This window comes from Varroa destructor, unplaced genomic scaffold (assembly GCF_002443255.2).
Source record: "Varroa destructor unplaced genomic scaffold, Vdes_3.0 BEIS01000004.1, whole genome shotgun sequence".
NCBI lineage: Eukaryota > Metazoa > Arthropoda > Arachnida > Mesostigmata > Varroidae > Varroa > Varroa destructor.
The window spans coordinates 18,071,228-18,086,250 of record NW_019211457.1 but is presented as its reverse complement, the minus strand read 5'-3'; the positions used below and the strand labels follow the sequence as shown (position 1 = coordinate 18,086,250).

The 15,023-nt window shown below is 38.1% G+C and overlaps 3 protein-coding genes across 8 annotated transcripts in view; 2 read left to right on the top strand and 1 right to left on the bottom strand.

Annotated features, from left to right (window-relative positions):
• Window positions 1–3,332, top strand: part of STUB1 (STIP1 homology and U-box containing protein 1) — a 10,206-nt gene extending 6,874 nt beyond the window's left edge. For all 3 annotated transcript variants that reach the window (XM_086987909.1, XM_086987908.1, XM_022805167.2), the window contains exons 4-6: window positions 667–924; window positions 1,153–1,403; window positions 1,853–3,332. In XM_086987909.1, coding sequence (XP_086844035.1) covers window positions 667–924; window positions 1,153–1,403; window positions 1,853–1,933 — 590 coding nt within the window. In that variant the 3' untranslated portion in view covers window positions 1,934–3,332. The remainder of the gene's footprint in view (window positions 1–666; window positions 925–1,152; window positions 1,404–1,852) is intronic.
• The window catches only part of Tmx3 (Thioredoxin-related transmembrane protein 3), a 43,480-nt gene continuing 29,122 nt past the window's right edge, over window positions 666–15,023 (bottom strand). The window contains exons 3-9 of one of the 4 annotated variants that reach the window (XM_086987906.1): window positions 9,774–10,923; window positions 8,928–9,025; window positions 8,487–8,650; window positions 7,627–7,961; window positions 6,824–7,046; window positions 5,946–6,173; window positions 666–5,487 (exon numbers count right to left, since the gene is read on the bottom strand). In XM_086987906.1, the coding sequence (XP_086844032.1) occupies window positions 5,295–5,487; window positions 5,946–6,173; window positions 6,824–7,046; window positions 7,627–7,961; window positions 8,487–8,650; window positions 8,928–9,025; window positions 9,774–9,789 (1,257 nt within the window). In that variant the 5' untranslated portion in view covers window positions 9,790–10,923 and the 3' untranslated portion in view covers window positions 666–5,294. Of the gene's footprint in view, window positions 5,488–5,945; window positions 6,174–6,823; window positions 7,052–7,626; window positions 7,962–8,486; window positions 8,651–8,927; window positions 9,026–9,123; window positions 9,547–9,773; window positions 10,924–15,023 lie in introns of those variants that run through there. The other 3 variants (XM_086987904.1, XM_086987903.1, XM_086987905.1) reach the window with 3 other exon arrangements.
• LOC147755917 (tax1-binding protein 3 homolog) lies at window positions 11,028–14,996 on the top strand. Its single transcript, XM_022805170.2, has 3 exons — window positions 11,028–11,168; window positions 11,773–11,901; window positions 12,161–14,996. Exons 1-3 carry the CDS (start codon window positions 11,124–11,126, stop codon window positions 12,347–12,349), a joined length of 363 nt encoding a protein of 120 aa, XP_022660905.1. The 5' UTR covers window positions 11,028–11,123; the 3' UTR covers window positions 12,350–14,996.

The following is a 15,023-nucleotide window of genomic DNA, read 5'->3' as shown; positions in this document are numbered from 1 at the left end:
TATATATATTCGTTCTATTATTAGTAATAGAACGTTTGTTTAGATAGTAGAATAGAAACTTTATTAGTAAACATTCAATATGAATATAACTTTAATCAGCGGAGCTTCCGCCGAATTTTTGCGAGCACGAAAAAGATATTTCGAGACCAATCTATTAGCAGAGCGCAGTTCTTGTTTCGAAATCTTAAAGTGTAATTTTACGGTTATATTTTCCATTCGTTTGGCCAAAAGAACCACAACAAACCTAATGTATTGATCTTGGAGGATTCTAAGGTCAAACCTACTTGGGTGCGCTTCGTTGCATACACATGCATTAGGCACGTCGTTTTAATAGCAGATCGTCGGTGCTCTATTTGCTCAGCTTCTGCTCAACTCCCTTGTTGTACCTTCCGATAAGTAGATACTCCTTCAAAATTTTAAAAGTTCGCGGTCTCTTTCATTATGACCATGTCTAGAGCATTTATTTACATATAATTTGAACGCAAGTGAAATACCGCTCAAATTTACACACCGTTTTTGATAAGAAAAACTTTGATAGCTTGAGATCTTAAGCTTCTAGAGTATTTTGTTAATATACCAGATCATTCCTGTCAGTCGTACAATATTAGAGCACATAAATCTATCATAGAGATTTGTGAATAAGTGTTATTATGATCTGTATTTCAGGTCAAGCTCTAGTTGAACTGGATTCGTTAGATGAGGCTATTTTGCATCTCCAAAGAGCTCAAGAACTGGCTAAAGAGCAGAAATTAAATTTTGGCGACGATATTGCTGTCCAGCTGCGAATCGCTCGGAAACGCCGTTGGAATCTCCACGAGGAGAAACGCGTGGCCCAGGAAATCGAACTACAAAGTTATATCAATCAGCTCATACTCGCGGATTGTGCGCGTAAACAAGCGGACGCGGAAAAATCAAATGCAACACGTAAATACACGACGCCATCCGATCTCATATAGTGGCTCAGAGAATCAATGCATTTATTTATATCTGGAACGCAGTACTATGAGTTCCCAAGACTCTTGTAAGACGAATGCTGTATTGGTTATATTTACATGTAGGAATAGCAAATATTTAGCGCTGTAATGTTTTTAAAAGTTTAAAGATTAACGACTCGTTTTGTATTTATATGTCACTACCTTTCCCGTTGTTTAGCGACTGAGTTGTCAGAGATTACGGAACGACATGAGTCCTACCTGTCGGAGGTGAATGCTCTTTTTGCCGCTTTGGACGAACGGCGACGTAAACGTGAAGTGCCAGACTTCTTATGCGGGAAGATCTCGTTCGAAATAATGACAGAACCTGTCATCACACCCTCAGGTATTACCTACGACCGCAGAGACATCGAAGAGCACCTGCAGCGCGTCGGGCATTTTGATCCTGTCACCAGAACGCCTCTGACCCAGGTATGAAACTGCATTGTCGTGAATTTTCTTAGCGAAACGTATTATAGTCGTCAAACTTAATTATACCATTAAACATTGTTACCACTAAAAATTACAAAACGCAAGTGAAATTCTTCGTTAAAAATTACGAAACTTTATATTCTTGTCCTATGTTCAGATGGCCCCGTAGTTTAACATTATTCATTAAAATGCTCATGGAAATCGAGTTAATGGAGCTTTGACGTAATTTCAATATGTAAAATTTCTTTGGTAGATCAGCAGTTAATTAGAAGAAACGTTACAGCCAATTAAATTGTACAGAAGTAGACGAAGCTTACAATGATAAACCTTTTTAACGCAGTTTAGTTATTTCTATTTCTATAAGTTTCTATTAGTTTAATAAATCCCATTGTAACGCAATCTCTTATCCGTATCCTTCCTGTTACGTAACGTATATATTAACGTTTTAGGATCAACTCGTGCCAAATCTCGCCATGAAAGAGGTTGTGGACACGTTTGTCGCTGAAAATCCCTGGGTAATTGACTTCTGAAAAAAAACAATTACCTTCGATTACCTTAAAACGTTAGAACCAACGGGATTCTCATTTACTGGCAGACATTCGCTGTGATCGTACGCGGATCTTTGGCTAATTGTGCTTCTATGGCTGAACGTCATTCTCTTTGTTAATTATGGTTCGAAGAACGAGAAAGCTCCGGTTTAAATCTAACATTTCGCATGCGAACTTTAGCGGGTTCTGGCTGCGAACAGGCATGCGCAATAGTAAGACGAAATATGTCGTCAGCTGATGCGTAAACAAACACTGCTATAATGATAAACGCACTAATTACATTAATGTATGCTGTTATCTTCATTGGCATATCCTAAGTATCACAAGTAAAATATATGTGAATGATAGATACACTGTAACAACTGCGTAGAAAACTGCAAGCGTAGCTTTATAACAGGAAGTGATCGCACACGCCAATTCTAGCTACGGCCCATAAGGTTCGTGCGTGACCGTGTGCTATATTTCTTCGCCTAACCTAGAGAGTTATTACCATTGACGGGAATGCCAACAATTTAGTGCGGTTCTGTCATTTATGGATTAGGCGCTCGGTTCAAACCAATGAAATCTAAAAACTTCAAAAAAAGCAGAAGTGGACAAATTCGTTAAGAAAAAATGATGGTAAATAGCTGAGTATCTTTTCTGGTTGTAGCTACCTGCATGATGATCTAAGACTATAGAAGTATCTGACTTCTTTAAGGAAATCGAAAAAAAAATAAGGAAACTTGTAGATTTCAATTATAGACCAAGGACCGGCTTAACTACGGTAATACGTACCGTAAAGACAAAGAAAGCGCGAAATGTGATTATGTGCACACAAATAGATAGATATACTAAAGATGCACAGGGTGTAGGTGAACAGATGTAGGTGAATTTAAAAGACCGCGGTATTACTCCATCAGTAGATGAGTGAAGTTGTGTATATATATATATTATCATTCGTAAATGCTGAGAAATAAATATTGTTGAACTTCGCGAAAATAGAAAACAAGAAATTACAGAAAAGGGAACATTTGCTGCTTTATCCCTTTCTGTGCTTCGTAAAGCGGATTACTTTTCATTCAACTACTCCTCTTGATAGAATAATAATAATACAAATTATTATTGTTCTGGTTATTATTATTACCTAGTTTATCCCTATCGTTACACCCAACTGACACATTAACGAGCAATAGGTACGGAAAGCGTGAACGGAAATCGAGAAAGTGCAGAAATGTCAGCGGATATGTAAGTAAAATAGTACTAAGGCATCGAATTGTATATGAACCGTATTGCCGGTTAATGAGAATATCGCTCGTTGTCTTGCTCGGCGACTTGTCTAGGTCGAACGTATCTGAGATTGCAATTACTGTATTATAATAAATAAAGCTGATAATTTGTATTATTATCGAGAACTCATTATTATCATTACTTTTTTCATTACTGTTTCCTTACACCTTTTTCTGCTCGAACACATGTTAACATAATGGCGGTGATATTTGTAGAAGAGGCGTTTATGAGGGATCGAATGCAAAAATTCCAATTTACATTATTATTATTCTTGTCACAATCAGTCTTGCTCACTCTATTCAGAATTACCTATCGGTGACATTGTATGGTCGGGTATTAATAAATGTGAAACCGCAAATACGAAGGACTTATCTTTGTTTTGATTAAGCCAGACTATGGTCACTTTAAGGGATAGTGCCCTTTTATTAGACAGTAGAAAAATAAGTTATTAGTCTCAGATGTAAGTAAGATGATTGCGGTTTAATTAAGCCTACAGATCTGCAGAGTTGAAATTCCTACTAATTTTTAAATACATCATGTTAGTCTCTCAATTTGATACCAAGACATTATTTATTATTATTATATATTTCTCCGTTATTCGTCCCCGATGCCAATCCTTTGCAGTTGAATTATGAACGAAGCAAGCGACGAAAGAACTTTTCAACATGCTCCAGAGATAATTATCTAATTATTTTTATTAGCAAAACTGTGCCCTTTATAATTACATGTTATTGGAAGTGACCTACTATACAATAAACTCTTGTTATACAACTCATTATTATTTTATGGCTGGCAAGTCTGTGGGAAGGATATTCTCTATGCCAGAAGAAACGGCGTCACGTTTACGTACATTGCGACAACCGCTTAATGGCGAATACTGGCGGTCATTGTTCTCACTTTATGTCATGCGCAACGAGCTCCCGGATTACTTTTATGCAGTATCATGGGTTTTCATAGTGTGTAGTGGATTGGCGTACAGCAGTTAGGAGGTGCATTTAGCAGCAGCAACCCCTAACAAAGAAGCAATGCAAACCGAAGCCTTATTTATTTTCACGCTTCCGCTGTTTTGTCGATCATCCAAATACTAATGTTCATACAAATAGACAAAGGAAAACAGTGGCGCTCCTCAAATTTACATTTTTCTAAACTACAAGCTAAAGCACACAGTTACGTGAAACATCTAGCTAAACAAACAAATCAGTCAGCTATCCTGAATAAGAAATTCCGAACAAAAATATTAGGCCGGCAGAAACATACAACCCGCCAAAGGAAAAATACATATGAATTTTTAGTGTTAGGTAACCATATAGACATGACTAATTTAATTAATAAAGTTTTGACTACGTGGAACATTAGCCCGGTTAATGTGAAAAATTATTCCATAGCATACAGATACTGTTGCTATTAATGGTAATTAACATCATAATTAAAAATAGCAAGTGTCACATAATTTATTCGCTCCCGTGTACCCCAACCGTATGTAATTTTGTCTAATACTTTACATGCACATCGTAGAATGCGTACCATTGTAATACCTTCCTTATGTATTTCTTCTTAACTGGCTGTTCTGGTTCTATTCGGTATATATTTTCTGTGCTTCTGTGTGTGTGTCTAAATACGTCTGTGTGTGTCTGTAAGTACAGGTTCGCATAAATTGATGTGATATACTTAATACTAATTGAATCCCTTATCTTCGTCTGTTGATACTTAAATGGATCCGTCCTTAAATGTATTCTGGACGAGGATTAGATTGCACAGCTCTTGCGCTACGGCGTTCGCTGTAATTATGATACCAGACCGCTGGTAGCCATGTTTAATAAGCCCCTACTGATTCGGCTTCAAAGTCAAATGTCATCAAAATGGGCCGGGCAGCTAAACTGTCGTTAGCACTGTGGTTACTGCTGTTACTGTTGTTATTGTTAAGCAAAAAGTATCTGCGGGGCAGACATGAACAATGTCTGATGTCAATATTTTGTTGACATTCGTTTGGTTCGCCACCGTCCTCTGACGCTGGTGGGCAATGGATGATTAGTAAGACAGGACAAGATCCGGGACGCGGGAACCGGTGCCGGGAGGGCTAATCGTTTTTTTCGTGTTCATCGTCCTCATCGAGATCTTCAGCGTCACCAGGCGCATCGAACAGGTCGGCACAACATGTCAGGTACACAATAGCTGAGAAGAAACCCATTGGGACGAGAAAGATGATGACCGTCAAGACGGGTGATGACCGGTACATGTTCTTCAAGTTTTGCCTCATCTCAAAGTATGACCTACGCCAAAAATATATAAACAATACAAACACATCCAGTGGTGACTCCTCCATTTAGAACGGTTAGCTTTTAGATGGACTATTTTTTTTTTGAGAGAAGTCTCACTAACGGGTGTTACCTTTACAGCTAGCAGATAGCTAGTAGAGATAGTTAGGAACATGATTTGAACCACCACTTCTCCTATGTTTTTTAATAACATACGATGTTGTAATTGGCGCTAGCTTACGTTTTTTTCCGTGGTATGTATTATGTTGCCAATTCATTTCGTAGAGGATAAGCTGCTAGTTCATTTTACTTATTGGGAGTAGTCAACGTGTAGCATACTGATTGCATAACTATGTTTTCATTTATAAAAGTTCACGACACATGCAAGCGACCGTATAACATTAACAAAGAAAAATAATATTTGTAGGTATTTTTCTTTTGAATTAGAAAAGACTTCGAATATTGAGTCGTACCTGTATATGCGATAGAAGAAAGTGTTGCCACCATAGCTAGAAGGCTCAGGGTCATTCTTTAAAATGTCATCGAGTAGACGGATAATCGCCTGGGGATCTTCAGCGTTTTCCGGCAAAAAATAGCGGTACGTATGGGGGTCAATCACCATCACTGAAGGAAGAGGCAGCTCCGTCATAGCGATCGAGTATGGAATATCCGTTGATGGAAACCAACCGAACAAAAATTTTCTAAAGGTTCAAAACGGAGCCCATACGACAGAATAATGACACTCATAAGAGAAACTGCTTCGATTTCGGTGCATTAATCAGCTGTCATATGAGTCGACATATATTTTTCTTAACCTCTCATTCTAGAAATATTGAACGCGCTCAGATAGAAACATAACGACTGTCTTGTAACTGAAGAATCTGCTATTGCTACTGAATAAAGTGAATTCAATAACGATACATGTTTTATATTCGACGTTGCAGATATACAGCAGTTTGGCTTTCCAGCCGGTATTAAACAATCGTTTTCGCGCGTAACTTGTTCAAATTATTGTATTAAGAATTATTATATTAAAAAAGTATTGATCAAAACGTTTTCATAGCTGACGATATTTAGCTGTCTTTTCAGCGACAGGCCTTTATATTGTCGTTCTAAATAAATTTCAAAGATTTGTCCAAGTCAAAGAGGTTCAGTGTGAACGTTTAGACTAGATTAAAGAGACGAATAGATTTTTACCAACGTTGCCTTGCCCATCGCTATTTGGATCTTTACCGGAGCATCAAAATGTGTGCCTATGGCCCCCAGATTCAGACCTAAATTATCTCCGTGTCTTCGCAAGGTAGTCTTGCATTAGCAAAGTTATTTTTAGCCCATAAAGATGGATACTTACTCATGATAAAGGTTCTGTGTATTGACAGCCAGAGCTTCAAGCATATCCTTAACATCAGCCATTCGAAGTGTTTCAAGTTTCCCAATTTGATTCTCTTCAAGTACAGCGGCAACAAGCAATTTCCGCGTGCCGAGCAATTGATTGAAGTTACCATGCGTCACTCGCTGGAAAGCCGGGAACCGTTCAGAGAGGATCCACTGTTCCACAGTGCCAAATCGGGAATCTATACTGATCGAGTACAATAAATGGTGAGCAATTAATAACTTAACCCGTTATCGGCTAAAAACCTTGAGTTAATTAAGATCTTTGAAGATATTTTACGCGGAACAGGTTTACGCGAACTTCTTGTGCAGCCAACTTTAGCTGCAGTTATCGAGAAACGTGTTCAAAGCAGTGATAATAGTTTTTAGTTATTTATTATATCAATATACTGTGATCTCTTCTAACAGACGATAATTTTCTATGAAATATACGATTCTGCAAACTGGTTTGAGATAAATGCTACAAACGTGGTGATATGAACGATTCCTGTTGCCTTTCTACAACGGCGATATACGAAGGGCCACTTCATATACTAATTTTTCTATCTCTTGTCATCGATGTCCTAATTAGCCTATATATCCCTAATCCTTCAGTTGCTCAAACATTTTAGTAAGCTGGAAAAACAAATTTGCTAATAGTTAATCGACTAGATAGCTGTTCTTGCAGCCATTATTATTAGTGCGATTGTTTATTTGACTGAAATTCATTATCAGTTGTGAATAAACCATACGGTTTCTAATTCGATTAAGAAGCGAACTGACCATCAAATTCGTGAAAGCTGTTATCCTTATGAACGTACACTGTACTAGTCCGTTTCGACTCATCGATGCAACTTAGCGGAACTTGAATAAAATAGTTATGCGCGTGCATATGGTCGGCATGATCCGAAAAGTTCTTCACAACCTCTTCGGCTCCAACGTGCCCCTCGGGATGCGCAGCTAACACGAACACAGCAGGCTGAGCCTGTAGGACATTGCGCATATTTTCACATGTAGTTAACTTTCGCACGGAAGGACCATGTACACGACGCGCGAAATCCAAAATATCAGTAATCGTTCGCTCTCCCCGGTACTCAACCTGTTTATCCTTATTTATACTAGAAAATAACAAGCGAACAAGTTGACAAATGCAACAAAAGTGTCGGCAGGGTTAGCCATGGAGAATACTCTACGTTGAATTAGTTCTAAGTAGTACATAAGTTATGATGCGCTGCTGAAACAGTACCTCGATTTCTACCATTTTTATGTAGCTCATTTTATTTTAACGCACTGGGTGAATAAATGCGGTTATTTTTATGGTTATAAATATAATAAAAATATAATAAATAATAAAAAAAATTCAAAATTATATATATATATATATATATATATATATATATATATAATTTTGAAATTTTTTTCTGACCTAGAAAATTATGATTTGTATATTTTATTGTTGAGATCGCAAATGAAAAAAAAAGACAACTTTACAAATATTTCGAATTAACAAGAAATAAACAAGCTACCGAAACAGTAGTGCAGTTCGGCAGAAAATTGATAACTCAGCGTTGAAAAGAAATGTTTCCAGCGCCACGCTTGCCTTGCATCGTATTTTACGACCGTGTGCATACATGATCACTTACTACATTATAGTTGGGAATCCAGAAACCCGGAATTGTTGGGCAATGCTTGTATACTTGGTACAATCGAGTCGAGATACTCGAATATCCGTATCCACAAGACGTTGAGACACCTGGCTCCACACTGGCTCCAACTGCTTACAATGCCCGCACCACGGCGCGTAAAACTAGAAGAAGCATGCGCAAAGATTTCAAAGATTGTAGCACATTGCACAGCACAAAAGGGAAGTTAATTAGCAAATTAGCTATGAATAAATACTGAATGCAGATAGAATTTCGAAACTTTTTTCATTGCATTAAATAAACTAGTTATAGCTATCGCTAGAGGCACAAAAGCAGAACTAATCTGTACTCTTTCAGAGCTTGTTTCGTACAAATCTCAATCATGTTAATTACAAATTAAAAAAAAAGGATTAGAAGTTAAATACTCAGCAAAAAACTTACCTTGATTAGCCATACTTCGCGATTCTTGATTTCTAGAAACCTATCGCTTAGTTCAATCACCCGACCAAGGGAGGCCGATAAGAGAGCACTAACTACACCTGTAACGAGACCGCAAAACATGAGAGCTAATATTAGGCTACGGCGTTTGCTATATTACATGATGTAGCATTCATTGAGTGGTAGGATGTTTGCTGACCAAACTCAGGGACTCGTCGTGGCTTAATGTAAAAACCGAGTATGGATACACTTCGTTTCATATTGAGAGCTAGTCGTCTAAAGCGACGCCTAACGACAGTGTACGACGGGAAATCCGAAACATTTATTTATACGTTTAGTCAGTTGTTGTTATATTTGTGATTTATATTGATCGTAGCTTCATGTTGCATAAGAAAATTGATATGCGGGTTATTTGTATTTGTCCTTTATATAATTTACATCCTTCTAATTCTGTCGAATGTCTCTCTCTCTGTCTCAGCAAAGATATACGCGTGGGCGATTCGGAAGCTAATAACGTTACAAAATTTCGACTTGATTTTTCCTTGGAGTGCCCCAGTTTGAGAATCCACATTTGGAACGTATATAAACAATCTGTACAATTCGAACCATTACATATAACCTTTTCTAATTTTTACGGGAATTTACCTTTGTCTTAGCGTATTTCAGCATATTTAAATTTGCCGTTAAGATGTATTGACTCATATCCACAGGCCGAGAGCTTGACAAACTTCATCAGGAAAACCCTACTCACTGTCATTTCTGTGCTACCATAAGACTTCGGTGTTCCCCTGTCCGGCGTTCGCGCTCATTGGAGAGCTTTTTTTTGTTTTTTGTAGAGGAGGTACTCACCTATGTGAAAGTACATATTGTTTTTCGAGCGATGACCAACGACTCGGTGCAGATAATAAACTACCACACAGTCAATCGCAGTTTGCAGTCATCTGAATATCTGACCGGAAAGCATCTCCCGCTGATACCGACCTCGGGCGAGCACCCACCTCTAACGAAGCTCGCGGCAGCTCACTCTTTCCACTTACGATCTTGGTAGCTGAACGCTCTCACCTAGTTGCTCACCTCTTATGTACATCAAAATAACTAGTTGCTCCATCTAAACGTTCCCAGACACGACTCGCTTTCGGAATCCGAGTACCTAGAAATCCTACACTGCGTTGAATGGGGAATGTTTCGAAAATTTAGCCAAAGCGCGAAATAATGGTTAACAATACTCAAGGTACTGCAGGATATATAGAGCAGTTATCAAGATCTAAATTTATTTGTCTGCAAACTTATCTGGGTTCTTAGACCGAAGTTCACCTAGAAGAAGTTGTTTTTGTTTGATAGCCTTGGATGACTAATGTAATTGTTTTTTGACTTTTGATATTCGCTTCTCCACTAGTACTACAACCAACGTTAGTAAGACACTCCTGAATGAACAATCTTAACTACACATATGTATCCATTTATTATATATAAGCGTTGATTACCTAGCCTTTAGAAATTTTGAAAAACTTCATGTCGTATAGAAAATTATGACTTGTAAAAAATTGTCACGAAGTATATACGGGAGTAAACATTTCATATTTTTTTAAATTTAGAACTTATACAAAGCATATATCCGAACTGTTGCTGTACTTTTGTCGTCGTCATATATCTTTCTTTAAACGTTTCGATTCTACAGAATTCACAAAAGGGCATATTAAAAGAAACGAACCCTACGAAATATGTCTATTGGCTTCTGTGTGGGACCTTGCTTCCGGATCGCCGACCGATGTCTGCTCCCTCTTCTTTGTTATTGTGGGGCGTTCGCTTATCCGCCATTTACTCACCAAGGGAGGCGGTCTAATCACCGAACGGTGGGGTCAGCCAGCGCATACTCTCTTTTATCTGTTTCATATACATTTGTCTCTGATTCCTTGGAGGTATTCCCTCTCTCCAGGATGAGCTCATTTTTAGGCCGTTTTCTGTAGTGTGATGGTTCTGCGCGTGTTCATGAAATAACCTAATGAACGTCCATCCGTTAGTCGTGTTTAGCAACTAGTAATTCTGTGAGCGAGTGGAATCGAACTTGTTATGTACGAAGGCCCTTCTGCGATTGCAACTTCTGAACCGAAGGTGCTCTGCGTACATTAAATATAAGTTCAAAGTTTTGTTTAAAAGCTGCACTAGAAACTTGAAAGAAACCGGAATATCATAGTGGCGATGGCGTTCAACCACGAAGCAGGAACAGCTATGGAGTGCCTTAGCGTAAGGACCAGTTCAATTCATACGACGATGTTGATAGGATAATTCCCAATATACATAGCCGTTTCTTAGTATTTTATAACATTCCCAGTATGAAATCTCAACTGGTTATGAGCCGTGATTGTTAACTTATAGGGCTATATTTTCACGCCATAGCCAAAGCTTACATAATAATATACTGTGAATTATTTAGTAGTGAACTAGAACATAAGCGCGCGCATGCAAAATGACAGATATAATTGTTTTAGCTAGCTCATGTTTTTTCAATAATCCTGTTATTTTATCTGACGAAATTGCAAGAATAAAAAGTTATTTAGTTGAAAAAAATATGAAAAATGTACCAGTGGCTGTATGAAAAACATAAAATTCTTTGTTCACAATTTGAATGCGCAGGAAATATTAGGCAGTGTGCCAATATGCCAGTAAGCAGAATCAATCTTTTTTATTGGTGTTAAATGCTAATAGCTAGTTTTTCTGTATGAGAAAAAGGTGGCAACTAAAAAAAGGCATAGAGAATAACTAAGTAACAAACACGTACGTAATCTCTACTTTTTTCTTATATGTTGCTGATGTCAATTTTCGCGACCCTCATTCCTAATGCGAATAGATACCAATTCGACTGGCAAAGGAGGTTACGATCGACGCTGAAGGTCGTGAAGTAACGCGTTGCGGTTTTCGGATCGGTGGTGGCATCGACCAAGACTATACGAAGAGTCCTCAAGGTTACACAGACAACGTACGTACCGTTTTGTTTTTCATGCGTAACTAGATATTTCTTTATTCTGAGCCATACGATTGCGGTGCTTCAAAGTTAACAAGTAAATTAGCAGTAAAAATTGTTGCCACGACGAACAAAACTGAGAGTGAATTATTACAAATGAAAAGCATATTGTGACTGTGCCGAGAGAAATTTTCAATTGTCAGCGGTCACGATCAGAATAGCGGGTTTCACTAACAAGGTCCTAGAAACATATTTATTTCGCTTATTATTACAGGGGGTCTATGTTACGGAGGTGTATGAGAATTCACCAGCGCAGCATTGCGGCTTAAAGGAACACGATAAGATTTTGCAGGTTAACGGCTATGACTTCACGATGGTGACCCACCGCAAGGCGGTCGAATATATAAAGCGCAACAATGTACTCAACATGCTTGTCGCACGAAAGGGCGTCACACACTCATAAACAAAACGTGGTAAAAGAAGTTATTCTTATAGAGTATATGTGTCAATGCGTATAAACAAGAAAAAAGCATCAAAAAAAGCCCTAAAATGAATGTTGTCAACGACGAGTACCTCAGTCAGAGAGAAACCGTCATCCACCGTTCGGCCATTTACCCGCCAAGAGGACACACGAATCAGGCCATCAACTTTCAGGAAGCGGGTAAGCACTCCTGCGACACCTAAGTGATATTTTTACTTACTGAATAATATAATAGGTCAAAGCAGTCGATTATAGCCCAGCGTGGTCATGTAACCGTGTCATATAATTATAATGAGCGACCGTACCTAAGTTCTGCTATAATAATAATTAAACATATACTGTTGATGATTGCAAAGATTTAGTAGAGTATAGCGTAACTGTGGAAGGAACGTCTGGCTCCGTGATTTTATGACAATGCCGTCGTATGATGCATGCGTATCGTACAATGTCCACGGCGCGACTAGCGGAACTGAGCGATAAATGTTACAGCATTGTTGTGAATTTCACTGAACAAAGTATACAAAGAACTACGTTAGTGCGTCAACCCCAAATAAAAATCGACCTAAATTCTGATACTAAGCATACCATTTTTAGAAATAAGGTATAATGCGTATTGTTATTCGACGAACAGCGACAAAACAGGGGTAGCAATAAAGCAGAGATTACTTTACGCTAGAACATACAAATGATTTGATAATTGAGTTGATTCCGTACGTTTCGTGATCGGATAGTTTCATATATCTATAGCCATCATCATAACCGCGCTCGAGCTCGAGATATAATGTAACGAGAGAATTGTACGCAGAATAGAATCGCATATATATATGATTAGTAGTTGAGGATGCAGGCGGTGCACACGAAAAATCTAGATGAATGTACCGATTAGGTATGAAAATGTGCTGAAACTGTGGAACAAACAAACGATCTGAGAGTGCCTAAGAATAACAGGGACAGACAAACACTTTGGTTAGCCACGAAATCTATGCAGACTTATTTCTGCCGAGTATAAAGTTGTGATATCTCTGTGGTATTGCTATCAGTTGGATGATTGAATCGGCTTGGTTAAATTACGCGGTTCCCTTTAAGCCTGGAATGCCAGTTAACTGTTCAAGAACGGCAGAGTGGTTTAGCATCTCACCTGCGAAAAAAAAGTCCAGTGATTATTTGGGTGTTCCAAAACAATCGCTTTGTGATTGTGCTGAAATGGTGCCCTTTAGTCTGACTGCTGTAGAAAATTTACGACTCTGAAACTTACCAAGCAGCTTTAGATGGGGCTTGTGCGAGGTATCGCGTTGAAGGCAAAGTCATTTATGTCAGTGGCAATGATTAGAGAGTCGTACAATTCAACTAAAGACCAATCGTACGGGTCTTAAATCGATTCCACCAGGTCGCGCAACGATTATGAATAGTTAGATAGTGAATCAAGGAAGTCGCTCGTGTAATAAGTATGGTTCCTGTGTGAGATCATATATATAGATATATATATATATAAGTTGTACTCGCGTTTGATGTTGTGATCTTGAAGCATTTCCTTCCTGCATACCTAATTATCTCAAACTGCGTTAAAAGAATATTGTATCCTGTGCAGTTGTTAAACTGCTCAAAAGGGGATATTCTATTTTTACGCGTGAAACTCTCATAGTGACTATCAGTTTGGTGTCTATGCTTAATGTGTCATCTCATAGTTATTCACCATGTATGTATTAATAATTCTACGGAAAAGCGCAAATTTATATTATTTAATTTAATTATTTAGAACCAATTAAAAGCAGTTAGCAAAAATCTATATAGCCTATTGTAAGTATAGTAAAGCTTCAGCTCAGGTATGTTTGTACTATAGACTCAGTTGACTAACGATATGATTAATTAACATCGTACCGCCAATTAAATAGAAAATGATAAATGAGGGTACGTTGTAGTCCTACTGTCAAAAAAACATCAAGTTTGAATGCCATTATAATCCGACAAAAATAATCCAGGTACAGCTGAGCCACTATCCGTCTGTAACACAAGCCAGAGTAACCTAGACCAAGATTGTACGCCACAAGTTATTGATCTGTATGATAACTTCAGTGGACCGATCTAATAACGTTACATATATTAAGTGTTCTCCTCTGTGCCCAAACGAAATTTAAAAATAGCTTGAAAGTTCCACAGGTTTCTGTCACTTCACGACTTCTCATTACGACTAGCAACTACCGATTCCACAAACTATATACCTTCTGTATGCAGTTATGGGCATATAGAACGCATCGAAGCTACCAGCATATATTTAACTATCATCTAAAGAAGCGTCTTCAAATTGACAATTACGACAGCTCAGCCCATTGCGTTTGATGTTTACCTCGACGCACCCCCGACTACGATGTACAATCTTCGGCCGGGGCCATTGCGCCAGCTTTATATAATCCATATATATATTAAACAGACAGAAAAATAGTCACTGAGCGAGGTAAGCAAACACCGGAGCTACGACGCGCTGAATAAGTTTTAGTGGACCCCTATTTATATGGTGGAGTAAATCTATTGAGTATTATGATTGGGTATGTACATAGTTCTGTACGTTTGTATGCAAATGCAGATGAAATGAGTATAAAGAAAAAATAAACGTGTGATATCCACTCGCGTATTTTAGTAGTTTTTTATTTGTTCTGTT

What these genes read in the sequence shown, in the direction of transcription:
- LOC147755917 (XM_022805170.2), top strand. Translation starts at nt 11,124, where the DNA reads ATGGCGTTCAACCACGAAGCAGGAACAGCTATGGAGTGCCTTAGC. An exon ending in CAGCTATGGAGTGCCTTAGC is followed by an intron (nt 11,169 to 11,772) that starts GTAAGGACCAGT and finishes TAATGCGAATAG; the next exon opens with ATACCAATTCGACTGGCAAA. An exon ending in CTCAAGGTTACACAGACAAC is followed by an intron (nt 11,902 to 12,160) that starts GTACGTACCGTT and finishes TTATTATTACAG; the next exon opens with GGGGTCTATGTTACGGAGGT.